Source organism: Canis lupus, chromosome 5 (assembly GCF_011100685.1).
Source record: "Canis lupus familiaris isolate Mischka breed German Shepherd chromosome 5, alternate assembly UU_Cfam_GSD_1.0, whole genome shotgun sequence".
Taxonomy (NCBI): Eukaryota; Metazoa; Chordata; class Mammalia; order Carnivora; family Canidae; genus Canis; species Canis lupus.
The window spans coordinates 19859781-19887273 of record NC_049226.1 but is presented as its reverse complement, the minus strand read 5'-3'; the positions used below and the strand labels follow the sequence as shown (position 1 = coordinate 19887273).

The 27493-nt window shown below is 47.8% G+C and overlaps 1 protein-coding gene across 5 annotated transcripts in view; it reads left to right on the top strand.

Moving 5' to 3' along the window:
- TTC12 (tetratricopeptide repeat domain 12) overlaps positions 1-24981 on the top strand; it is a 45063-nt gene extending 20082 nt beyond the window's left edge. For 4 of the 5 annotated variants that reach the window (XM_038536143.1, XM_038536138.1, XM_038536141.1 and 1 more), the window contains exons 8-22: positions 650-721; positions 5075-5135; positions 5567-5755; positions 6860-6929; positions 7687-7775; positions 10319-10487; positions 15841-15933; positions 16956-17016; positions 17777-17914; positions 18382-18480; positions 18952-19023; positions 21386-21487; positions 22781-22880; positions 23607-23832; positions 24818-24981. In XM_038536143.1, the coding sequence (XP_038392071.1) occupies positions 650-721; positions 5075-5135; positions 5567-5755; positions 6860-6929; positions 7687-7775; positions 10319-10487; positions 15841-15933; positions 16956-17016; positions 17777-17914; positions 18382-18480; positions 18952-19023; positions 21386-21487; positions 22781-22880; positions 23607-23832; positions 24818-24893 (1617 nt within the window). In that variant the 3' untranslated portion in view covers positions 24894-24981. The remainder of the gene's footprint in view (positions 1-649; positions 722-5074; positions 5136-5566; positions 5756-6859; positions 6930-7686; positions 7776-10318; positions 10488-15840; positions 15934-16955; positions 17017-17776; positions 17915-18381; positions 18481-18951; positions 19024-21385; positions 21488-22780; positions 22881-23606; positions 23833-24817) is intronic. The other variant, XM_038536142.1, reaches the window with a different exon arrangement.
- The last annotated feature ends 2512 nt before the right edge of the window (positions 24982-27493 follow it).

Sequence of the window (27493 nt, the reverse complement as noted above, 5' to 3'; positions counted from 1 at the left end):
GCCTCACATAAGTTTGGATCCTGCCTTCTGAAGGGGGCATCCCTCCTGATCCTAAGTGACACGAACATGAGTTCCTGGGATATACTGTGTGGTTGATTTCAGGAGAGGAGCTTGTCAGGCCTGCTACGATGTCACAGTAGCCTCAGCAGTTTATCCAGAGTAGATATCTGTCTCGTCTAATAAACCAGTGATCCTCAAGCTTGGCTGCGTACTTATGTCACCTGAAGAGCTTACAAAATGATTGGTGCCTGGGCCCTACCCGAGATTATCATTTTTTAATTGGTATGGAGTTCAGCCTCACCTTCCAGATTTTGATAAGCATCCCCAGTGATTCTCATGTTTGGGCAAAGTCAAGAGCTCTCCTAAACTAGGGGTTTCTGGTTTGTCTCCTGACTGAGTCTCATTAAATGGAAATGAAAACTGGCAAGTCTCATTAATTAATTTGATAGAGAGCTTACTTGTGCATCCAGGCTCCTTGCAGGCATCAATTAGTTTGGTCACAGATGCACAGAAAAGTTCTAATTGTCAACTCTGGTAGCTGTCCTGAGAACCAAAGCGCTGCCTTGCTCTATTAGCTAGGCAGTTAAGGGAGTGGCTAATGACTTCAAACCTTCCGAACTCATCTGATCAGTCATTCTCTTTTATGCAGTGTGATGAAAAATGCACAAAAGCATATTTCCACATGGGAAAAGCCCACCTGGCCCTGAAGAACTACAACATGGTAAGTTCTTAGAGGAATGGAAGGGGCATGTTTGATCACAGAGCGATGCTTCATGTTGCCTCAGAGAAGGACCATGTTCCTCCAAGTTGATAGTAATCCACCTTTTAGTATTTTCCAAGGTAACTCTTAAGATCTTTGAGTTGGGAAGGAATGTGAGTGTCACCAGGACAGCCTCTGGGAATCCCTGCTGCAGTATCTCCTACCAGTGTTCTCTCGGCCCCAGGAGGAGCGTCTCTGGAGAGAAAAAGTATAAACCAAAAGGCATAAAGAAAATTCACTTATAATCTCATCTCCCAAAAGTGACTATGCAGCTATATTTACATACTAAGATATTATATTATTGTTAATAGCAGCTTGATTGAGATAGAATTCGCATGCCAAACAGTTCATCTGTGGCAAGTATACAATTCAGTGGGTTTGTGCACATTCTCAGAGATGTGCAACCGTCACCACACTCAGCTTTAGAACATTTTTGTCACCTCCCTAAAAGCCCTGTGCTTTTTAGTAGTACTCCACTTCCCTCTACCTGATGTACCCACTCATCTATTTTTGTCTCTATACATTTGCACATTCTAGACTCTTCATATAAATAGACTTATACAAGATATAGTCTTTTGCGGTGGCCTCTTTCCTTTAGCATAATGTTTTTAGGGGTCGTGCATGTTGTGGCATCAGTACTTCATTCCTTTTATTGCTGAATAATATTCTGTTGTATGGATAAACTACATTTTATTTATCCCTTCCTCAGTTGATGAGCATTTGGGTGGTTTCCACTCAAGGCTTTATCAACAATATACAAGTTTTTGTATGGACATACATGTACAGTCCTCTTGAGTATTTACCCAGGAGTGGAACTGCTGAGTCCTGTGAAAACTCCATGTTTACCGTTGGGAGGAACTGCCAAAGCGTTTCCCAAGTGGTGGCACCATTTTACATGCCCACCAGCAGTATGTGGCTTCAGTTTCTCCACATCCTGGGCAATAGTCCTTATTATCTCTTCTTGGTTATAGCCATCCTAGTGAGTATGAAGTGTAACTCGTTTTGATTTGCATTTCTTTGATGGCTAGTGATGCTGAGTCTATTTTCATGTCCTTGTTGGTTGCCTGTATATCTTCTTTGGAGAAATGTCTCTTCAGATCCTTTGCCTATTTTTTATTAGGGTATTTGCATTTTTATATGAAGTAAACAGTGCTTTATATGTTCTGAATACAAGTCCCTTATTAGATAAGTGATTTTCAAATATTTTCCTTCACTCTCTGTGTTGCCCTTTTACTTTCTTAATTGTGTCCCTTATAGGACAAAAAATTTTTTAATTTAGATGTAGCCTAAATTATTTATTTTTTCCTTTGATTGCTTATGCTTTTAGTGTCATATCTAAGAAACCATTGCCTAATCCAAGATTTACTTCTGTGTTTTCTTCTGTTTTGTGGCTTAGGATTTTATGTTTAGATGTCTGATTCACTTTGAGTTAATTTTTGCAAATGGTGTGAGGAAGGGATGTAATTTTATTCTTTCGCACATAGATTTCCAGTGTTCACAGCATCATTTGTTAAAAAGACTATTCTGTCTCCCACTGAATAATTTTGGACCGTTCTCAAAAATCAGTCGATCATAACTTCATGGGTTTTTTCCTGGGCTCTCAATTTTATTCCATTGATCTATATGTCTAGTCTTATGCCTATACCACATTGTCCTGATTCCTATAGCTTTGCAGTAAATTTTGAAATTGGGAAGTGTGACTCTTCTAACTTTGCTCTACTTTTTCAAGATTGTTTTAGTTATTGTAGGTCTCTTGAATTACCATACAAATTTTAGGATCAGTTTGTGAATTTCTGCAAAGAAGCCAGGTGGAATTTTGATGGGGATTACATTAAATCTGTAGGTCAATTTGAGGAGTATTGCCATCTTAACAATACTAAGTTTTCTGATCCATGAACATGCATTTCCACTTATAAGATACTATATTTAATATTTTTAGTTCTTTTATAAGATACTATATTTATATATATACTGTAATTTTATATATATTATTTTTAATATTTAATATTTTATATATTTTATAAGATACTATATTTTTAATATTTTATACTATATTATATAATATAGATACTATATTTTCACTTATACTATATTTTTAAAAAGAAATTGCCTCTTATTATACATTTAAAAATTCTTTTCTTAAAAAAAATTCTTTTCTTTGTTGTATTATAATTCTAATACAGGCTTATCATAACTAAGGTCAAATAATAGAAAAGTTAAAAAAAATGTTAACGCTCCCCTCTCCACCAAATTCTATTCACTCATTCATTCATTCATTCATTCATTCAGATAATTAATTCACTCAGCATATATGTATGCATACTTTCTAGGTTCCTGGCACTGCTCTAGACAATAGGAATACAGTGGCAAATGACAAAATCCTTGATTTAATGGAAGTCACGTCCTTGGAATAGGGTGGCCAGGAGATGGAAACCACATAAGTAGATGTGTATTATGTTGGATAGTTATGTGTTATTGAGAAAGTGTAATCAGTGAAGCAGCGAAGGTGAGATTGACTTTATATGGAGTGGTCAGGGAGGGCCTCTCTGTAGGAAGGGAGGGAGTGAAGTGAGCAAGCCATGTGTCTGTGTAAGGGAGGAGCTGGGGTCCAGTGAGGGTCAGATAGGTGATGTGGTTACAGGCTTTTGGAAGGACTTTGGCTTTGCCATTGGAGAGTTTTGAGCGAAGGAGTGAAATGATGGGACTGATATTTTAAAAGATTGCTGTTGCACCGAGAATATATCTTGACATAGGAACAAAGAACAGAGAGCTAGCTAGAAGGCTATTGTAATAGACTCTCCAAGAGAAGTGTAATGATGACTTGAACTAGGTTGGTGTCAAGGGAGGTGGTGAGAAATGATGGGACTCTGAACATGCTGACAGTGAAGCCAACAGGAGTTGCCCGGAGACTCAATCTAGGGTTCAAAAGAAGTTGGATACAGGTTCACTGTCCTCGTCTCCTTGGGTCACTGTCAGGACTACCAGAGACCAGGTGGTTTAAACAGCAAACATTTAGTTCTCACAGTTCTGGAGGCTGGAGAGTCTGAGATCAAGACACCAGCAGATTGGTGTGTGGTGAGAACTACTTCCTGGTCCAGAGACAGCCAGAGGGTTAAGAGAGGTCCCTGGGGTCTCTTTGACAAGGACACAAATCTCAGGAGGGCTCCACCCTGATGACCTAATCACCTCCCAGAGGCCCTACCTCCCAAGTACATCACATTGGGGGTTAGGTTTCCACATAGGAATTTGGGGGGAACACAAACAATCTATAGCAGTTATCATGTTTGAAGAGTAAACTTCTGTCCCACAACACTATTCTATTTTAATGTGTTGTTTTTTTCTTCAGTTCATTTCTTAATCTTAATTTTCTAGATGAACCTTGAGCTTTCAAGATAGCTCAGAGCCATTTGTTTTCTGTACTTTTTCTCTTAGACTGGTCAGAGTTCTTAATACCCCTGAGGACAATACTGCCCTAAGCCCAGTCACATGCCCTACAAGCTGGAATCTTTTTTTTTTCCCCCCAGAAACTTCCTAACAATTTCCTCATGGAGAGTACATCACTCTTAAGTTTTCTTACAAGTCTTATATGGCCAGTGAATGGACACCCCTACTGGCTCCCTTTGCAGCCCTGTGTATTTAAATAGGCACTTCCCTTTTCCTACTCCCAAAAGGCTCTGTCAGCAGTGTCTCCAGCTTCAGTTATTTCCTTACTCCTTGTGGGCATATCTGACAAGTAGCCTCCTGTTCTGTCTCGGTGCAAATATCCTATCTAAATTTTATAATTACCTTACAATTATTCCTATCCCGGCCAGGCATGATCCACGAGAATTTAGGACTGGATATTTTTTTTTCTTTTTTTTTTTTTTAAGATTTTATTTATTTATTTATTCATGAAAGACACACACAGAGAGAGAAGCAGGGACATAAGCAGAGGGAGAAGCAGGTTCCATGCAGGAAGCCCGATGTGGGACTCGATCCCAGGACACTGGGATCATGCCCTGAGCCAAAGGCAGACTCTCAACCACTGAGCCACCCAGGGGTCCCTAGGACTGGATATTTTTCCACCACAGGCTGGATCTGACAACACGGGTTTTTTTAAATAAATTCTGAAATAATACCTTTTGTCCCACAGAACCAGAGAAGCCTAAACAAAATGTCAAACGCATGCTGTGTTTCCCCATGCCTGCCTCCTACGCTGGGAGCAGGAGGAGGCCTGGAGGAAATAATGAAGCCCAGCACTGTGGTACCCGGTGTCTTTCTTATAATCAACTTTACCCCCTGACCACTCTTCAAGGTCTTGTTTCTTTTTTCCAGTCCAGAGAGTGTTATCAGAAGATCTTAGAAATAAGCCCCAAGCTGCAAACCCAGGTGAAAGGTGAGGCTGTTCCTGCTGGTGTCCTTCATTTGAATCCCACTTTCACTTTGCACTCTGGCTCCACGGCGCCTCGCGTGCCTTCTCTGCACTTGGCCTCAAAGCCACATCAAACCCTCTCTGTTAGCAGGTGGCCCGCTCCTCTGTCCTCTCTGTTCTCCCACTCAGACCTTTGTCTTCCTCCTTTTTACACCCTTGTCCCTTAGAGCCTTCTAGGCAGAGCAAACTGCTGTCCTTGAACCCCAGAGGTGGTTTAAAATTCTGGATCTAGACTGAACACCCTTCCTCAAATTTTCCCTGCTGAGGCCAGGTTTGAATGATTTTAATGCTTCATGCCTCTTGACCTCCCATTCTCAGAGGAGGTTACTCTTTGTGTGTTGATGTTGACTGTGAGGGTTTTGTTTGTTTCTCTTCTCTTCTTTCTTGATTTATAGATTCTCTGAATCAAGTCAATCTCCAGGAAAAAGCAGACCTTCAAGAGAAGGAAGCCCAACGATTGCTGGATTCGGGAAAGCATGCAGCTGTGACAGTCAAGAATCTCCTGGAAACTCTTTGCAAGCCTGACCAGAACCCCTTGTTCTATGCAGGGGGGATTGAAATCCTGACTGAGATGATGAAGGATTGTAAGCCTGGGATGCGTATGGCCTGGCCTTGTGAATATAGTCAGTGTATAGTCAGTGTGACCTCTCTACTAGAGGTAGAGGTCAGCCCAGATGAGGCAAAGAATCCCTATGTCCCTTCCTTCCACAAATAGTGAAGATCTACTGTACTGTCAGGATGAAACAGGACACGTAAGATACATACCCCCACCCCAGCTAGAGCACACATGCACTCAGCACATATGCAGTAGACACCCCAAACACAATACAACACAAATAATACACACATACACACACACCACATATATATACCCCACATATACACACACCATACATGATCATCTCTCCCACATGCCCCACACATTGTACACATACCTGCACACCTTTTGGGTTTCCATGCGTACCCCATGTATGCCCCAAATGCCATATACCACCCTCACAAATCTGCCCCCAACCATAGGGGGGTGGAAGACAGACTTTTGTACGATAAACTATAAAGTTCACTCCAGTTACATTTAATGGCTTTTTAGAGCCTGTAAGTAGTTTCAGAGCAAACATCAGCTCCCCTGCTAGTGAGAGCCGTTACTGTTCTCTCTTACCGGTTCTTGTAAACATTGCTATCAGGGCTTAAACCGCTTTTTTACTCAGTGACAGGATGCTGTTTGTACAAAGAGATGGGCTCTCTGACCTCCCTTCAGTGCACGATGAAGGGCACTCAGATATCCCCTTCAGTTGTTTCTTGGAGATTATAGGTTCCTCTCCAGAGCCTAGAAACAGCTTCAAAATAAATATTTAAGAACAGATGGATATGCTAGTTCTTCCCAGAAGTTAAGCAGCTCCTGGAGACTCTCTGAAGATTACAAAACAATGAGTTGTCATATAACCCGCAAGGCCCCCCCAGGCTCAGCTTCCCTTCTCTAGACAGGATGTTCCTCTCTTGGGGGCAATAAGTGGCCTGTGACAGCTGCAGGTTTCAGAACATAGAGGTATTTGTTTCTGCCCAATCTGTTAATTCGGTGACCTTGACATTCCATATTGGGTTTCTCACCATCAGCTGGCTCTGTTAATGGCTAGACAGCAACCAGACTGTTCAGGACTCTGATGCAGGTTTTTATGATTTCTTCCCAGGCACAGAACAGACTTTATTCAGAACACACAACGGATTCAGTATCATCAGTGAGAATGAGGTCGTAAGAAGGTAGGGTGTATGTAGAGAGAGCCAACAGTAAAGCAAGGAGGGATGACCAATTTCTCATGACATCCCTGATGACATGGGCAGTGGCTTCCCTGGGTGGGCCTGGCTGGGTGCAGGGCCGTGCACCCTGGGTAGACTGAGTGAGGCCACAGGTAGCAACCGCAGAGAGAAAAGGTCAGCGGTGCTTCCAGGGCTCCTCCAGGCCCTGCAGAGTCAGAGGAGTGACCATGTGTTCTGCTTTCCCACAGTTTTGGTGAGATTGCCATTTGTTCTTAGAATTTGCTGATAACAGCAATAAATGAGATCAACTGGGTCCTGGCTGATCCCAGGATTTCTGATTTTATCTGAAGAGAGACCCATATGGAAGGAAAGGAGGTGGTTTGCTACATTTGTTTTTATTTTATTTTTGTATTTCAGTTGTTTGAGTGCAGCTCCTCAGGTTAGAAGGACAGTGACACGGGCCGGGGTCACCAGGAGCCCAGGAGCTGAGGCTGCTGGCCTGCCACAGTTCATCGGTCACCGCTTGGCTGTGGCCCAGGACCCCGGCTCAGCAGCCCCGTCTGTGCAGCCCCAACTCCTCGGCCTGTTCCTGTCCCTGTCCCGGGGGTCCCAGTCCAGTGCTGGCCAGCCCACCGTCCTGATGACCTGCAGCTCTGCGTTATAACATTACTTTCTTCAACCAGCATTTGAGGAACTAAAGCCAACCAAACAGAAGATCAAGACTGCTTCCCAGTGTTACTGTTGCTGTCCTTTGTTCTAGGTGCTTTTCCGCAACAGGAAAAGATGTGGTGGGAGAGACGGTGTGTGTGTCTGTCCTCAGGCTCTGGCAGGCGGTGTGCAGCGGGAACGGTGAGCCTGGGTCATCCTGTTGGTCCTTGTTAACATGCTCTCTGTTGATGCAGCACTCGGGGCCCAGGCGTGACTGTTTCCCCTCAGGCCAGGCCTGAGGGAGCCAGACCTTCCCCTGCCAGCCCTGCAGTCCTCTATCTGCCACCCCTGCAGCCACCTTGATGGTGGGCAGAGTCGCCGGCAGCATAACGGGCGCTCTCACCACCTGGTGCTCTACAGACCCGTGACGTCTGCTCGCACCTCGGCAGTGCAGTGGACGGACCTGTTCCTTTCCTGTCCACCTAAAATATTGTTGCCTTTTGCTGACCAAAGTACCCCCAGCGTTGCGAGATTTGCCCTGGTCCCTGATAGTATGACACCGATCAGTGTAATACTAGGCCAGCGGACGCTATAGGACTTTTATCCACCTTGTTAACACATTTATCTTCTTACCTCTTGGCATTTTTGGGGTTTGCTACATTTTTGCACAATCTCTCTTACCCTTTTGTAAAGCAGTGAATGTAAATGAAAATTGTATTTCCCTCATTTTTAAAAAAATTATTTTATTATTTTTTATTTTTTAAAATTTATTTTATTTAAATTCAATTTGCCAACCTATAGTGTAACACCGAGTGCTCTACCTCATTTTTAAAAAGCACATTTTTAAAAGCTCTACCACATTTTTAAAAGTGTTTTCATAGGGAATAACCCGAGCTTGGATTGCAGACACTGAGCATGGGAATGATGCCGTTTGGGTCTCCTTTTCACAGGGCTCCTGTGGGAAACCAGCTACAGAGCTTGTGGGGGGTAATTTGTAAATTCCCAGGCTGAGTATGAGCTAATACAGTAGAGTGAAGGAGTCACCCTAAGTTGTAGAGGACTAGCAAAGCAGGGGGACCCCTTGTGAAGGGAATTATGCCTGGACGAGTACCATCACCAAGGTGTCCTGCTGCTCCGTGGGTTTCTACACTGGCCCGGGGGGTGGTCTTGCACATCCCCCACACCAGGGTGAGGGAAGCAGGGCTTGGTGACCCTGTTTTACTCAGGGTGAACCAGACACAGCCCTCCCTCCCTCAAGCCCCGATTTCCTCAGCCTGCGCCGACCTCAGTTTCTGTAAACTTTGGGGTCACGTTTTTCTTTAACAGCAGAATAAACATGGTTTGTTTGTAGAGCCTGTGACGCACCTGCTCTGGAAGATCCATGAAATCTGTGTATATCCAACTCAGTAAATACAAACACGTTTTTCAAAATGACGAGGGGATGGATGCTTATAAAGTTACAGATGCAGGGCAGCCCTGGTGGCTCAGCGGTTTAGGGCTGCCTTCAGCCCAGGGTGTGATCCTGGAGTCCCGGGATCGAGTCCCACGTCGGGCTCCCTGCATGGAGCCTGCTTCTCCCTCTGCCTGTGTCTCTGCCTCTCTTTCTCTCAATCTCTCTCTCTCTCTCTCTCATAAATAAATAAAATCTTAAAAAAAAAAAAGTTACAGATGCAGAACTACATCCATGATATGCTGTTAAGTAGGAGAGAGAGGCCAATGAGAAGGCAGAGTGGATCGTACTTTTTTTTTTTTTTTAAGATTTTATTTGTTAGAGAGAGAGAGAGACAGATCACGAGCATGAACAGAGGGAGAGGGAGAAGCAGACTCCCTGCTGAGCAGAGAGCCTGATGTGGGGCTGGATCCGAGGACCCTGAGATCATGATCGAGCCCAAGGCAGACGCTTAACCTCCTTAGCCACCCAGGGACCCGGGTGGATCATATTTTTAACATTATTCACAGGAGAGGCATGGATAGCTCCTTTAAGGAATGAGCTTACCTGGAGGGGCCACGAGAGGAGGGGACGTTCACTGTCAGCTTTATGCTGCTGTACTATTTGGATTGTTTACAACGAGCTCCTTTTCCAACAAAGAAGAAAACCTATTGGCTATACCAACTCTGCTCTCTTTCATGGCTGAGCCTCCTGCCCCAGCCCATCCCTCTGCATCCTCTCAAACACATTTGGGCACCTGGTTAGTCAATGAACCAGGTGAGAGCGAACAGAGCTGGTGCCACTACCTTGGAAGTAGCCTACATCTAGGAAGGGGGGATGCTCCATTAGTGCATGTTCTCATGTGATTTCTAGTTTTCTAGAAAGAACTCAAGTGGTTGCTCTGGCCAGTGTATGAAAATAGATGATCCACAAGTGTCCACAGTTCAGCTGATTTCAGTCCCTTCACAATCCCACACACCTTTGACAAAGCTGATGCCACTTGGTCCCCATGTGTGCCAGCCCCTGTTCCCAGCGCCATCCTCCACTCACTCACTGAACCCTGCTCATCACGTGGCTACATGAGCCGCCTTCCCCATTTCACTCAGAAGGAAGCCAGGAGTTCAAGACTCAGCTGCGACCATCCACCCGGTCGGTCGTCAGGACCCAGCAACCTGCTCCTAGAGCTCATGCTCAGACACTTTCTTACTCTGCCTCTCAAACAAGGGGAGAAGAGTCGGATTTCCCATAGGGCTCGTGGGAGACAAGAGGTTTAGCCACTGTTGCGTGCTCAAGGTACTCATCCCCTGTCTTGCAGAGGAGAACCAGCGCCTGCTGCTCCTGTGTCCCAACCTGGGCAGGCTGCTGCCCTCCTTGCTGGCCACCAGGCTGCTGACCGTCCGCCAGCAGAGCTTTGCCCTGCTGCTGCAGCTCACCCAGACGGACTATGGACGGAGCCTGGTCATCAGCCACCTTGACCTGACCCGGTAGGACTCTGATGGTGGGATCTTCCCCAGGGCTTCTTGGAGCACCCCCTGCTAAGTTAAGATTTGCCCATACCCCTTCCCACACCTCGGACAGGAGACCTTGGACAGGAGAGGCGCTGTCAGGCTTTATAAAGGGTCAAAACCAGAAAGAGCCTTTGGAAGGAGGAGCACTCCTTCTGGAGGACCTCTGGGATGAACTCCTGGCTGAACTTGATACCTGAGGGCAGTTTCACTTCTCTGACCTGTTTCCACCTCACAGATACTACAGATGGTGTAAATGGCAGCCCTACCAAAACCAGATTGGGAATCCTGCTTCAAAATAGGTCATTTGCTCCTGCTTCTTTAGCCTCTGTGCTGGCTCTACCCTCTTTCTGCTCAAAGTTTTCTTCTTTCCTTCCTGGTTGAGGTGACACTCCCTGCTTTAGCATATTCGTAAAGCCCCTCTGGAGCCAGGCAGAGTACAAATAAATAAAACACATCTGGGATGCTCTTGCATGTAGGTCTTTCCGAGGCTTACAGCCAAGGAAACAGAACATGCCTTTTCTTCTGAATAGACTTTATGAAAAATTTACCAAACCCCAGTGATTCCTTCCAGTGCTTTTTCAGGTGAAACATTATTAGTTTCCATATGTGAAAATACCAGTTTTTATATCAAAAGAGCTGCCTGTTGGCAGTTTCGGTGGTTCAACGCAGTAAAAGTAGTAGCAGTGATCACAGCTTGCTTTATACGTGTTTCATACACAACCTAAAAACAGAAGTTGGCTTCTGATTCTTCCACCATTACCTCACTTTATCTCCTCCCAGCCTGCGAAGAGGCAAGATAAGTGTTATGACCCCATTTCACAGATGGGGCAGGAGAAGCTGCCGCACTTAACCAGAGCATCTCACCCCACTGTCCCCCAGGCCCTGAAGGCCAGCTCCTGCTTCTGTTCCCAGTAAGAAAAGCGGCCAAATCTGAGATCCTGTTAGATCTTTCCTGACCAAGCAGAGGCCTCCGGCACCCATCCCACATCGGGTGGGGGGGGGGGGGTTGTCCATCATGCTCAGGATGGGGTATCTGCTGTGGCCCTCACATTCTCAGCCCTGCCACGGCCCCTGTGGCTCACAAACAGAGGCTTGGCAACCCCCCGAAGCTCAGCCCCCATAAGCAGATGGGTTGTTAGAGTTAAATCCTCAAAAGCACATTTCACATTTCAGATGACTGCCATCACTTCCTCGATGCCTTCCTTGTGGTTTTTCACTTGGTTTTGGTCTCTCTGAGTAAATGTAGCTATATCTGTCCTCAGCTTCCTCCACCCCCCACCCCCCACCCCCCACCCCCAATCCTGACTGTCTTTGAATTGCTTGAGCTTTAATTTGAATTTTTCCAGTGTGTTGGAGAGTGGCATTTATGAGCATCGCATGCAGCCCCACCTCTTGTCTCCAGACTGTCAGAGACACCTCAGCTGATTCCCTTCATGCCCACTGTTCTCATTAATGTCCATCTCAGCTTAAACCAGAAAGAGGTAGAATGTGTTCTCTGAAGTGAAGGGAGATGGTTTGGACAAGAGAGGCACACGTGTCACATGCCTCTTAAAATGCTTTTCCCCTTGTGAGAAGTCGAAGGGACAAATGTGTACTGACAGGAACCGAGCGACAGTCAGTATCACTTTGTGGAAAGTGCTGGGTTTTTTGATTCAAGCAGTCATGAGCCCAAATCCTCTGCTTGCTTCCTATGTACATGGCTCAGGAAAGCTGCTCAACGTTGACGAGCTCCGGTGTCTCATCTGTATCACAGAAGCTTAGGAGAAGTGATACGTGTGTGCCAATTACATGTTTTCTGTTGGATTTTACAGAACACTTGATCAGGAAGAGCTGGTCTTGCTTGTCTCACATAACTTTAAAAAAGACTACAGTTGACCACAGCTAGTTCAGTGGCTTAAAGATATCGGGGTCAAGGTCTCTATCCCTCTCTTGATCATCCCCTCATGGTCTCACAAGGCTGCTGCAGCTCCATGTATCACCTACCTCTTTCAGACATCAGCTGGATCTGTCCCTCTTATCAAGAGAAGCTACTGCTTATTTCTGTTTGGTCAAGATTGTGTCACATGCCACCCCTGGTGAGGAAAGTGGTTCCAGCTTCTGTTGTAGAGGCAGGTGGGATAAAAGGGGGCTGGCCGTGTGTCTGTGGGATTGGCCAGCAAACAGTGTCTGACACGTGGTGTCAACTCAGTAACTTTTATAATCGTTTTCATTTTCTATCTTCAGGGTCTATTGCTCAGAGTTCTAAACTGAGGTGGAAGTTCATTTGTTGGGTCACTAGAGCATTTCCTGACCTGTGGTCCATCTACAGGGACAGCTGTTTTTCAGCAGAGCAGAAAATTTGCCATCGAGAAAGGAGACAAGAGGGAGTAGAAAGGGACACCCTGTCCCTCTTTGGGTAATAACTCCGGTTAGAATGTGTGCTTTTCCACATGGAGAGGAAGCTTTGTTGTTCATGTCTCCTAAGACAAAAATCAAGATGATCTAAGACTGCCAGCTCCTCTTCTGTACATTTCTGGTTCATTAGCATTCATCTTCAAGAAAACAGATTGAATTGGTAAAGGAAGAATCTGAAGTAATAGCAAAATACATGATTTCTGGTGACAGGGACAGTAGAACACACCTCTAAGGAACTGGGGGTTTGCAGAAGCTTGGAGTTACCCAGGACCACAGAAACTGTCCAGCTCTGCCCCCCACCCAGTGCCCATGTCCCCTTGGGGGTACCCCACTATGGCCTGGGCACAATGCCCTCCAGGGAAGATTCCAGCATTATCATTTTTCTACGTTTGATTACAATAGGCACTATAACAGCTAAGACTGTGACCCTATTCCCAGCCAGTGAAAGGATGCAGGTCTCACCTCCCAGGGCAGCTCATCCTGTCCTGGGCAAGTTCTGATTGATAGAAAGTTATATCTTTACACCAGACACGAATTGTATGCCCCATTCTATGCTTCCTATGTGGAGGCTTTGGTTCAGTCTCTTGAAGGCCTCCGGAATACATCAGAGCTCGCACTTTCCCATGCTAGCAGCATCTGAAGATGCTCATCTTTTCCAGGTTAAGCATCCAGGTTTCCTGGACCATTCTTCAGATGATTTGACCTCCAGACCCCTCCCAGAACAAGCTGCCAAATAAATCTAGTAGCAAAGATGTGAGTGACTGGAGTCCGCTCCTAAACTGCCAATCTGATGGTCCCTTCCCTGCCTCTGTTGTTAGCTGCCCAGTGGCATTGGGTCCTGTGGATCGCTGCCACTCTTCATGAAACTCCACAGTGTGGCTGTCAGGACACTGACCCTCCTGGACCTCCTCCTACCCCAGGCCCTTCCTTCTTGGCTTCCTTTGCAAACTCCCCTTATGCTGTCACTCTTCCAAGTCCAGGATCCTACTCCTGACCATCTTCTCATCCATGGTTTTAATGATCATGTGGAAGTCCCTCTCTTGAGTGGTAGAAGAAAACCTCCCCTGCTATTGGACGTGTCCATCTCAACGTCACAAGCATCACTAACTTAAACCGCAGGTGGTTCTTCAAACCAGACCCTTTGCCTGAACTTCCTGCCTTCGTGGGTAGTACTTCCATCCCTCGAGTTGCATACGCCAGAATCCTGAGGGCTCCTCTGGGTGGGCCCCTACATCTGTAGGAAGAGGGTATATTGTCACTTCTCCCTTCTTAGGTTCTGGATCCCCTTCCTTATGGCTCTCCTCAGGCATCTGTGACCACCCCTTCCAGGCCTCCACGGGGCCTCTCTCTTCCCAACTGTGTGTGTCTCACTCCACCCCTGCCTCAGCGAGTCACTCCATCTTTATTGTCTGGACCATCCCAGTTCTTCCCCAGTTGGATTCCCTGCCTCTTGTACTTCCTACTTCAATGTAGCCTCCACTGTCCCACCAAAGGGATTTGTCTACCATCTACATCCTTTCTGTGATTTTCCTACTTCAAACTCCAAAATGACTCTCTACTGCCTATAGCATTAATTCTCCAACACTGAGAAATCCAGGGCCTAGGAATTACCTGGTGAGGTCACTAAAATGCAGCCTCTGCCAGAAACTGGGGCACCCTAGAAGCTGCTTCCCCCTACATACACCAACACACTTGGGAAAACATAGGCATGTGGGGTGAAGTACAATTTTCCAGCAGGCCATAGAAGGTCTAGCACCCTCCCCTTGCTGCACACTGTCCTCTCCTCAAGCCCTGAGCTCTAAGGAACTGCTAGCCGTCCCCAAGTGTGCCCCAGCTATTTTATGCCTCCTCATCTTTGTGAATGCTGTGTACTCTGTTTGAGGGGCTCTGCTCCTGCCCCCATGTTGCCCGACACAGGCCTGCAAACCCCTTGGAGCTGAGGGAGACATTGTCCTGTTTCATTGCTGTGGCCCCAGAATCCACCACGTTGCCTGGCACTTAGTAAATACTGTTGCTTGAATGAACAAACAAAAGTGAACACTCTACTTTCAAGTGACAGCTAACGTGTCATCCACTTTTTAAAGCCTTCTTTATCTCCGTCCTCCCATACCTGACGCCAGGTAGACATTGTGCACACTTGACATGCATCCATTTCTAACATACCACCTAACACGTGTGTCACTGTAGGGGACCAGGAGCCTAGTACTGCACCCCTGTACCAAGCACAGCACTCAGCACACTGTAGGTGCTTGGTACAGGTTGGCTGGACAGACAAGTGATGCCAGTCAGTCTGTTAAGGTAGCCTAAGATTGCATTAGCTTTCTTGGGCAACTGTTTGCTCATACTAGGTCTGCAATTGGCTGAAAACCCTTAAATCTTTTCCATAGGAACAAGGTATAAACTAGGTCTCCCAATTTTATTGTTTATATAGAACTTCCAGCTGTAAGTGGAGGACTTTGAATTTAACCCTATTAAATTTCATCTGACATATTCGGCAGCCTGTCAAAATCTTGTTAAAACCTTATTCCATCCTCCCCTCATTAGGGGGCCCTCCCTCCCACTATAGTCATCAGCAGATTAGTAAGCATGCCACTTAGATGTCACTTATGTGATTGAACTTGGCTGAGCCAGAGTCACATGGCAGAGGCACTAGAGATTCCTTCCTACTTGACATCTGATAGTCAATGAACTTTGGTTAAAACTGTTCAACCCTCTGGGAATTAACATTGAGTGGCAGAGTCATTCCCACAGGAGGTTGTCTCTGTCTCTGGGGTGGGCAGGGAGCTGGGCTTCCTAGGAGGACAGAGCAAGGCCACCCTTTCAGCTTCTTTGACCCAGACGCAGATTCTTTCCTGGTGTCTTTGCAAGGTCTCTTTGTCGGGGATGCTGTCAGCTGGAGGACAGCCCACTCTGAGGTTGTTGTGGATTTTTGCAGATTGTTGGAAGCCCTGGTGTCATTTCTTGATTTCTCAGATAAGGAGGCCAACTCAGCTATGGCACTGCTCACAGACTTGGCTCTGGATGAAAGGTAATTTTTATTTCCAGAAATTGACATTTCTTCTTCAACCTTGGTTAAACTGTCTGATCTTTAAAAATGTGCAGTATGCAGGGAGGCTTGGCCAACAGAGCATCACAAGATTCAGAGTAGGAGGGCTGACACCTTCCAAGCAGGGGGCTGAAATTGGCCACTCCAGTCCCTCTGTGTGTATGCAGGGGGACCCAGTCCTTGATGGATTTGGAAGCAGCAGCAGACTTAAAACAGTACCTCACACAGTTGAACAAGCCTCCTGTATATTGGAGAAGCTTCTTTCCCTTAATCAGTGCCTAATGGGACTGCCTAGCAAATGTGTATTGAATGAATGTGAGAGAGAGAAGGCACAATAGAAGGTAGCCTCCTCTTGGGTTACCAGTGGCATCGTGGGTAAGCTTCCCTTATCTCCACTTAGCTGCTGCAGAAGACAGCAAAGGTCTTAGATTTTCATAATTCTTGAGTTGTTTTAAGTGCATCTGTTGTCTGTTTTTTAAATTTCCTCACGAACTTTAGGGTGTCTTGCTTAGAAATGGTCATATAATGAGAAAGAGCTGTTTGTGCCCGTAGGCCATTGGCATGGGCTGGGAACAGGTAAGAGCCACTCTTGTACGTGCAGATGCGTATGCATCTGGGCCTTCCTCATGACTGTGTTCAGTAAACTTGCTTGCACCATGTTTCCTGTTTGCACGGCACACAACACACAGGCTTGGAGCAAGGGGAGGGCAGGGGTGGTGGTAAGTCCACTTGGCAGAAATCTAGGGCTTCTGCAACTTCTGCATTGAGAAAGCTGCCATCTGAGATCTGTTGTTTAACATCAAAGGCAATTCTCTAGATTTAGAAAAATTAAAGCCACTCGAATACCCAGTGACATTTTTTTTGGTTGAGAATAAATCATCCATGCATGCTGCAAATCACATGGGCCCAGAGTTTGTGACAGTCTGCTCCATTATCCAAGACACTGTATCTATGTTATAGTTTGTACGGTGTAGAAATAAATCACGGGGATGTTTTCTCAACAGATTCCGAGTCTGGTTCCAGGCCAACCTTCCAGGTGTGCTCCCAGTGCTCACAGGTGTTCTGGTGAGCAAGCCCCTTGTTTTGATCACCTGTGACAGGCATTCTCAGGCTCGTGAGCAGAGCCATTTAAACACAGTTTACACTCCAGAGCTCCTGTCGTCTCTCAGGTTGATTAATCGTTTACTCACAGCTGGAATCTACACAGTTCTCAGTTATTAAAACAACTGCAGTTGGGACAGGTGGAGATGGCATATAGAGGGGGCCAGGTACAGGGAGACAAAGGCAGAAGTGGACTGCATCTTAGGTGAAGGTGGAGACAAGGGGTCAGTCCCCATCTGTCCCCTTCTGGCCCTAAGCCTCATCATAAGGACTGCAGGCAGCTCTGTCCCCTCAATGGCAGTCATTCCCATCAGGAAGGCAAGTGGTAATTTGAGCTGATGAAGCAGAAAATAGCAGGATAGGCTTCTCCTAGGAGACCATGTTGGGATGGGGACCTGTCCCCAGGGAGCCATAGAGGTCTCAGGGGACCTGGGTGCATATCCACACATGTGGAAATGGGAGCTCTGAGAAGGGACAAGACTTGCCCAAGTCCTCCCAGCTGCTTGGAAGCCCTAGGCCCCCCTATTCCAGACTAAAGTGCTTTGGGGTTTGCCCCTCTGTGTGCCTCCATCCTGGTGCCAGTGTGGGCCCGTGGATGCCCCTGGTTTTGACATTACACTCTCGGGTTCCCAAGGATTCTCGTGAGTGAGGGACGCCTCTAGAGATGGCTCTAGCATCGTTTGCCTGCTCTCTACAGACTTTCTTTCTTTTGACTCACTTTCAGGAGAGAGATCCCATGGTAACCAGCCCCTCTGCGCTCTGCCGGTGCATTGCCCTCATGGGGAACCTCAGTGCTGAGGCTGCCGTCCGGAGACAGATGTTTGCTTCTGAAGAGTTCAGGGAGGCCTGCTTGGGCCTCATGGTATTGTAACTTCTCTAGTCAGAATTATTTTTTCCCTGCTTTGGGAGCATTGGCTTCCTGTTGATTACCTGGATTTTCCACAAATCCTGTTTGAGGGTACAGGAGCCAGTGGTTTATCCCTTCTATAACCAGAGATGTTATGGGTGGCCAGCCTTACAGAGCCCTCTGGGTCAAGCCTTAGTCACACTGAAGAGGTTTGAAGGATTTTCTGGTGGAGCTGGCTTTATTCCCCATATCAGCAGCTCACTCAGTCTAAACACAGGACTGGGTCGAGCCAGAGTCACATTGCACGGGCACCGGACACTCCCTGCAATTCATGGAACTGGTCTCTGATCTTCCAAACTCACCTAGGTTCATGACATTGACAATTCAGGGAGTGTAAGTGATGCTGGGGCCATTGTCAAGGAGATGAAATGGCCATGAAAAGCTGCAGGGCAGAAAGGTCATTGATTGCTTTGTTCCTAAAGGCCAGATGTGAAGAGGACATGGACTTTTTCAGAGAAGTCATGTACACACTCCTAGGACTTGTGATGAACTTGTGTCTTCAGTCCCCCTTCGTCTATGAGGTACAACCTTCTTTCCTCCCTGCTGGGAGCCCTGGAACATCCCAAGCCCATGCCATTGCTAGAACTGCTCTCATTCCCACCAAGAGAGTAGCCTGGGGATTCAAACCCTGGCAGCAGGAATGGGGAATGCTGGACAGATGCTCTGTCACTTTGCTCCTCTGAGAGACAGATGAGTCAGTCAGGTGTTCATCCAGAAAATGGACTGCGTGTTCACAAGGTGCTAAGCACAGTGCTAGGTTCTGCTTTTACAAAGTCAAATAAAATGTGGTCTCTGCTCTCAAAGTATTGCCCTGTAGTTAGGGAAATGGCAGCGGGAAGAAGTAAGAGTCACACAAGAAGGGGTCGTGAGGGAAATATGGACAGAGCATGGCAGTGCTGAAGAGGAGCAGTTATGCTTGTTGAGAAGAAGCTCCATGGAGGATTCAGATTAACAGGCCATTCACACCTCCTCCTCCTCTCTCCCTGTCACAGCAGGTTTGGGCTGTGGAGGTGAGCAGGAAGTGCATGTTTCTACTGAACAGCCAAGATGGAGGGATCCTGACGGTAAGTGTCTCCTAGGGAAATCCAGAAATAGCTTCCTTTGTTGTTACTGGGGATTTAGTGGCAACCTCACACAGTGTCCATCTGTGGACCCCCTAAAGTCCATGGACCTAAGTTAAGAATCCCTTTTCTGTGTAGTTTGCAACTTCACAACTTATACAATGTAATTTATCTGATTTGTCCTATTCCAAGATATCCTGGTACAAATTGGACAGGCCACAAGATTTTATTTAGAATCTCTTTTTCCATAGTCAAGAAAGCCAGGCCCATATTTTGAAGCCCATGTCCTGGAGGTTGTTTATGCATAATAGTTTTAGCCCCCTTAGAGATATATGCCCCCTTAGATAAGCCATCTCAGGGAGTGGCCATTCCCTGGCCATTCGTTTGGCTTTCTCGTTTCTGTTTCTGACATTTGGATAAGAAAACTGAGAAGAACCTGTGGTTAACACAGAACATCAGTATGATTCACCAGAACATTTGCTGCCATCCTAGAATGTATTCTTTACTCACATAAGTAATCACCCCAACTTTTCCAACTATGAGGTCAGGGCCCTGGCTGTTAGAGAAACAACTAGGGCATATCAAGCAGGCCTGGGAAGCCAGCCCTTCAAGAAACACAGACTGGACATGGGGTCCAGGATCATAACAAAAGTTCTGAGCAGATCCGATGAATCCTGTTTGGGGCTGGCTTGCCTACAACTTTCCCAAAGTGAATTCAGACATGATGGGATGGAGGTTTTTAATGTGAACTCCAGGAATGTGTGGTAGGTCTCCAGGTTCCCCAAAGCCCCTGAAATTGTATAGAGAATCTTGAGTGTATGTGCATTTTTGTAGGAGAGGCATCATGGCTTTCATCAGATCCTCAAAAAAAAGTCCATGCCCCCAAAAGTGTCACCACTGTTCTTGGGTGCTTGGGCTTTTCTGAACTGTTTAGACCAGAGTGCAGTCTACAGTAGTTCTGAGCTAACCCTTCACGTACTCTCCTGGCCGGATTTTCCCAGGATTCTGTACCACTGTCCAGGGCTGACCAGCTTATGGAGCAGAGCAGCAGCTTCACCAGGGGAAGGTGGTCCTTCGGTAGAGTGCTCCCCCCACTGCCTTGGGCCTAAAAAGAGATCCATGGGGTCAACTATAACAGCACCGTAGCACGTGCAGGGAGTAGCTGAGAGAAACAAAACTGATACAACTGATAATATGACAATACACACATGTATCCCTTCTCCATAGGAAACCTCATTAAAATCAGACTAAAAGCATTAGGGGAAAAAAAAAAGTTAGAAATCCACATCGAGAAAACAGACAGGCAGGAGGTCACCAGTCAGTTTTTCAATCATTGTAACCTATTTATGGAAGGTGGAGAATAACTGCAAAAGTCTTAATTCATGAGGCAGGGCGAAGAAACAGTGCAGACTACAGATACAGGGGACACAGGTCTGCCTTGTGGGACTCTGGAGAAGATGGAGACTCCAGAATCCAGAACACCACGTAGGACACAGGGCATGAGTAAGAGATAGGGGGACTGCCTGTGGCAGCCAGGCATCTATCCCTCAGGTGGAAAAGTAGAGCTTTTATTCTTTTGAGGAACTGAAAGACCAGAGAAAAATGTTTTGCTTTCTAGCGTTTGGAAGCACCTCCTCTCCACTGTTTGTCAGTGAACAAACCCCCTATAAACTCAGCACGCCCAAATGTATTTGTACGGCTTTTTTGTAAATGTGCCCACAAATGGACAGCTAGGGTCTCTGGACATCTCCAGAAAGCCACACACAGAAATAGAAAAACCAAGATTAACAGAAAAATCAACTCAAAAGAAATAGAGATGATACAGGAAACAGAAGAAAAATTAAATAATGTCTGCGTCCTCGGAAAGTTTCAAGATAGTGCTCTATCTACAAGACAGTAACAGCTAGCTATTTTTAAAAAAGGAGAAAACAGAAATAGAACTGGGAAATCATAAGTAGAGTCTTCCAGAAAGTAGAACAAACAGACAAAGATTCAGACAAGATGAAGGAAAAGCTATGAGACCACGAGGGTCAATCCAAGAGGTCTACCACCTGGTGAAGAGCCTGCAGAGTGCTGCGGAGTGTCCCGGACGTTCTTTGCCAGAGCTGAACTGGTTGGTTCTGCGCAGAGCTGAAGCGAGCCAGGCCTCGGTGTGCCAGGGGGCTGTGTTTCCAGGCCTTGGAGTCGCAGCTATAAAACGAATTACTTACGTCTTTGGCCACTCTGTATTTGTAAAACCAAGGTGTGTGTTTTGCTCCCCATACTAATGATTGTTTTTGCCTCCCCAAGCTACTTGCTCACTTTTCAAGGTCATCAGCATTTCTGAACAGAATAGTGAATCATCTTTCCTTTCTGCCTCACTCAGAGAGCTGCTGGCGTCCTCAGCCGCACCCTTTCTTCCTCCCGGAAGATGGTTGAGGAGGCCCTGAGAGCTGGAGTGGTGAAGAAGATGATTAAGTTCCTGAAGGTAGAGTGAGCAACTTGGGTAAAAGCGCTTGAATCCCCAGGAGCATCACAGACTGTCCAGGGGGCAGAATTAAGGAGGCTGTGTTCAGTTAGGGGCCTCCATTGCACCCCTGCCCGATGTCACACTTCTCAACGTAGGATTTCTTCCACTTGTCACCCAGACAGCACTCTGAACATCAACCTAAGAGTGTTGAACAAATAAGTCCATTAGAAGCACCCATAAAAATTGCTTACCAGGCAAGCCTCACTTAAAATGTATGACCTCTTTCCCTGCAAAAGGACAGAGTGGCTTTCCATAAGGTCCCACACACCCCTTATTTTGCACACGTTCTGCTCACCATACTTTCTCTGGCTACCTGGAGAGCGCTGGCTGTAGCTCCCTTTATGAGATACAGACGGTGCAGTGCTACTGTGTGCATAAGGGAAGTTCCCCTGATCTGAGCAAATCAGTGCAACAGTTGAGTGGACTCACTGGAAGGACCAGGTGAGTAACGGCTGCCATCCATGGCCCGTGGCTGTACTGCCCTTGCCCGGCATGCTTCGCACCCATCTTACTGTGATGACCCCATGGCAGGCCCTCTCCTAAAACCCCAGGCTGAGCAGGGCCAGGAGGCGTGCTATCATGGGGTGGTGTTGCTGGGGCAGGGCATCACTTGGGGGGGGCAGGGGGCAGGCTTTAGGTGGATAATGGCCGTCACTCACTCCATGCAGCTCTTGCACACCCGCTGGAGCCTGTTGATCGCATGCACACACATGTGCATGATGTGTATAAGATATACAGGTGCCTCTGAAAGAGCCTGCATTGGGTGATTTTGCGGGTTATGATTTGACAGTTGTCACCTCTTAAAATGATCTAGATTTGTGATGTTCTCCATGCAGACCTGTCAGCCTGACAGCCTCAGCTAGTCACTCCCCATTTTCCAGGGGTGAAATGACACCGGGGGCGGGGGGGCCGTGCCTCCCTTTTTGGTAGATCTGCCAGCCCGATAGCATCCTTCTCTCCTCAGCCACTCACTCAGAAAGCCTTCTATGGGCAATTACCCAGGTGCACATGACAGGCCCGCATCCCTGTCGGAATTCCTGTCGGGCTGTGGGCTGTGTGACTGGGGACGTGAATGGCTCCACCCCAGCAGGGACCTGGCCCGCACACCAGGAAGTGTGTGCTGTTCTCAGGGGAGCAGTGTTTTCAGAAGTTCAGGAAGCCACACAAACACAGGCACAGCCGCTTGCTCGTTTCTGGCCAAGAACAATCATAGGATTGACTTTATTTTTCTAATTTCATTCTGAAACCCAGACGGGGGGCCAGACTGCATCACGATATGCCATAAAAACACTAGCTGTCTGCACGAATAGCCATTATGAAGCACGAGAAGAAGTGATAAGACTGGATAAAAGTAAGTGATCGTTTCCTGAAGCAGAGCCTATATCTCAGAGGTTAATCCACCCTGGAAGCTGTAAGGGGAACAGGGACGAGTTGTGGGGAGAGACTCAGCATAGCGCTGTTACCCTCTCCTTAGGCTTTCGCAGTGTTTACTGGGTAGGATAGCTATTTCACCCCGTCTGGAAGCATGTCATGGGTTCTTTCCCTTCAAGGTGGGGGTGGCAACACCTTGGTGACAGCAGAGTTGGGACCAGCTAGCATCAGTCCAGTAACCAAAAGTGGCTGCAGGCACCTGTAGCAGGGGTTCCCTGCGAGGCAGCCTGCTCGTCTTCACACCTGTGGCCCCACCGTGGAAGCAGGAACGCTTCCTCCAGATCCTGTTCCTGGCCCTGCAGTTGCAGGAAGCAGGCCTGTGGCCTCTCACTTGGGCTCTCAGGTGGTGTAGAGCTTACAGTTGGGGACTTTAGGGAAGCCAGACCTGTCTGACACATAACATTCATTCACACGACAGCCGTGTCACCCTGGGGACTGCTCTGGGCACCTGAGAAACGTGGGAGACACGGCAAGGCCTGATGAGGCTCACAGTACTCCCCAGACGCTTGCTGAGTGGCAGAGTGACATGGCAGAGCTTCTGGGGAAACCCAGTGTCCACAGACACTCCCTGTGCCCTCGAGGGCCGTGGCTAGCCTCCTATTTGGGATTTAGAGGGACAGGTGCTTATTCTCTTTCCTCCCCCTAGAGTTTGGCATTCTGATGAAGCTGCTCAGCTCCGAGGATGAGATGGTGGTGGGCAATGCCGCCCTCTGCCTGGGGAACTGCATGGAGGTGCCCTATGCTGCATCCTCCCTGTTGAAGACGGATGTCGTGCAGGTGTTGTTAAAGCATGCCGGTGGCGATGCGCAGGAGACAGCCGTGCAGCTGAACGCGGGGATCGCTCTGGGGAAGCTGTGCACGGCCGAACCCAGGTACCTGGCTGGGTGGCCCATGTCAGTCATGCCCTAGAAGCCACGGGGCCAGTGGAGGTGCTGTGTGGTGGCTGTGCTGCAGCCGGGCCACTGTGCCACCTAGGACTCTGTGGGGAGCCCTGGGAGCCCTGGTGCTTCCTGTGCAGACAGGCATTGGGTCCAGTAGCTACTTCCCTGGGGGGAACTGGGAAGCTTTGGCTCCAGGCAGAGAGGGAAGATGCTCCGTGGACAGGGATCGTTCCTTCCGCTCCCTGCCGCTGTCCTTCTGTCCCCCTCCCTCATGCTCCTCCTGCTTTTCACTGCTATGCCCAGGCATCCCTCCTGCTTCTTTTTGTTGCCTGGGTCCTGAGCATCTGGGACAGTGTCCAAGGAGGGTGACATTCTCATGCTAGAGGAAACTAAAGCCAGAGGCAGAATGGCCTGGTCACAACCACCTGGCCAGCCTGGGCAGGAGATCCTGGCCTCAGCTGTGCACACTGCTTCTTGTTTAGCCTCTGTTCTGCTGTGGCTGGGTTCTGACATGCTGAAGCCCCAAGTCGTTCATGCTCCTGGGAGGTGACCTCTGGGCCTGAGGGGATGCCTTCCACGGACAAACTAAGCCTTCTGATTCCTCCTCTGGAGAATGAGAGGGTTGGCGTGGCTGACATCTGAGGCCCTTTCACGTTCTGATTGTTCAAATGGAAAGCCTGGATAAAATCTTTCTTCTGTAGAAAGCAAGGCACATTAGCTAGGATGAGCTCAAAGTGGCAGCCTACTGGGGAGTCCCTGAGAGCAAGGCCCCATGGGATCAGCCTGGCCGTCTGCCTCTCATAGACAGCATTTACCGAGTTTCGTGGTTCCCTGGCACCTTCCCTGCTCTGATCGCTAGGGCTCCCAGGGCATCAGCTACTCCCTTTCCACCTTGCCAGCCAGCCCCTACCTGAGAGGGGGTGGCTCTGGTCACCATAGCATCGACGTGCTGGACTTTGTGTTCTGATCATGGCAGATTTGCTGCTCAGCTGCGGGAGCTGCATGGCATAGAGATTCTCAACTCCACGATGAAGTACGTCGCCGATCCTTAAAACACGTGGCGTCTGTGCACGGTTTCACAAACCCAGGACTATGTGCTGTGGGTGGTCCCTGTGGTAATAAAGACTTTTTGAATGTCCACTCCAGGGATGAATTTTGTTTTCAGATGCTTGCCTTCTGGTTTCCACTGGTAATGGGGGCGTGGGCATCAGGCTGACCATGGTGTTGGAAACTGCTCAGCGTCCACCACTCTCTCTTCTGTGCTCTGTTTAGCATCAAGCCAACTCCCTCTGCAGCTCAGTTGCCTCTTGTCCCTTCCTGTCCTGCAGGGGCTGGACGCCAGCAAATGGAAAGTCAGGTTTCCCAGATTCCCTCGTAAGCGATGTTCTAGACAAGAACTAGATTCTGCTAACTGAATTTCCATCTTGCCCCTGTGGCTGTTTTCCTGCAGGGAACGTGCTAGAAACATCAGGTTTTTCAACAACAGGATCTCAGTGTCTGAGTTCTGGCCCTGGGATGGTGGCAGCAGAGGTGGTGGCCAGTCTCTCAGGCTGTGCCCTGTGCTCTTGAATTCAGTGGGTTGAGTGGTAAGTGGTGGCTCCCCTGGCCGTGTGTTCTTGACAGTCCAGGCAATCGTTGCTGGAAGTGCTGTCTGGTGCCCTCGTCCGGCCTATCAAGGGATTTGTAAGCACTCTGCTTCACGTGTTAGATGGTTTTCGGCTTAGTACCAAGCAGGGGCACCTGTCTCTGCCCTGACCTGTCACAAACATTGACATATTTTTGTTCCCCAAACCCACCCTACACTCTCACCCCATCGCCCAGATGCACTGCTCCCTTGCCACTGCCTCCTCTGGACCCCAAATCCCTAAGTGAAAAGTCCAACAAGTGACACTATACTCCCATGGCTTAGCACAGTCACATGGACATTTTAGGGTGGGCAGCAGGACCCTCACGTTGTAGTGAACGCCAAGAGTGTTCCAGAATTCCAAAGACTTACAGTCCTGTCTGCTACCTGGCAGCTACGCGACTCCAGGCAAGTCGCTTCAGCTCTCTGGGCTTTGATTGCTGGTTCTGGAAAACCTAGAACACCTGTCCAACCTATCACCTATATTGCTGTGAAGCCTAAATGAACTTTTAGAGCTAACAGCACTCAGGGAATTAACCATAAAGTGCTACACAAAGAGGTTACCGGGCTCCATCTTGAGGTCAAAAGGGTTGACCGTGACTTCAGTTGGGTTAAATTTGAGGGACCCAAACAAGGGTGAAGCCCGTGTCCCTTATGGAATCAGAGCTGGATATTTTCTGGACTGTGTAGGAAAGGAGATCCTCCCCCTCCTCAGAGTTTTTATTCAATACACCCAAAGAAATGGTTCTTCACAAGTGAGGTAGCCCCCAGCGTGAATGAAGAACTTTGCTCCTGACACTAAGGTAATTGGCACCTTGAGACCCTGGTGCTGGGATCAGTACACCGTGTGGGACTGGAGTGAGCTCACCGGAGCACTTTGTGATGATGGTGCTGTCACACTGTCCCTGTCCCTGGGCGGCAGGCAAGTGACAGGCTGCAGCAGTGAGGTCCGGACCTGCCCGCTCAGGCCCAGGAGGCAAACAAACACACCCTTCAAGAGGCTTCTGAATTGCCATGGGAGTTGGCTTGATGCTAAACAGAGCCCAGAGAAGAAAATCAGAGGCCGCAAAATTTGCTGTTTCCAGAGAGAATTCAGTGGAGCCTTAAAAATGTAAAAGGCTGCCTGTGTACATAACCATCAGGCTCGGCTCCTCTGATTTGAAGTTCAGGCCTCTCCTTCTCCCACTCTTGGGCTGCACTCCTCCTCCCTGGCTCTTGAAAATGGCTATTATACGTGTAATCTCTTCCCCCAAAGAGTGGGGAATGTCAAATTATATTATTATCTCCACTTCAGAGTGCCTGCCGAGAGCAGTCATCTTCCCTGCTTTTAGAGGAGGGTCTGGCTGCACCTGAGGAGCTCCCTCCTCTCAGGGTGGAGAGAGATGTTTCACATACGGTGCTTAATCTCCTGTGCAGGCCAACCCTCCCTCGTCTTGTCACCTCTGACACACCCTATCATATAGGGCTACCAGGAAGCGTGGAAAAAACAATTCCATGTTGGAGAAGGGGTTCATCTTGGGCTGGGAGCCGCGAGCATCATCCTCCCCACTCTCTGGGCCACGGCTTATTCTGGGAAGGCAGCCTGCTGGTTCCACGGGCAAAGGAGCTGGGATCATCTGTCCTAAAGAGAATGTGGCCAATAGGGAATCACCCTGAGGATCTGTTACCTAGGCTTGTTGGCTTGGAAAGCTAGATGACATTCACCCTATTTGCTAAATGCCTTCAAAATAGGGGCTCTTTGGGACACCTGGGTGGCTCAGCGGTTGAGCATCTGCATTTGGCTCAGGATGTGATCCCAGGATCCGGGATCGAGTCCCACATCGGGCTCCCTGTGAGGAGCCTGCTTCTCCCTCTCCCTCTGCCTCTGCCCCTCTCCCTGTATCTCTCATGAATAAATAAATCTTTAAAAAAAAAAAAATAGGGGCTCTTCAGAGTGCCTGGTAAGAGGAGAGAGTCACTGGGGGTGAAGAAAACATTTACAGTTCACTCCCTTTCTGCATACAAGAGGTTCTTGGTCCTCATAGGCCA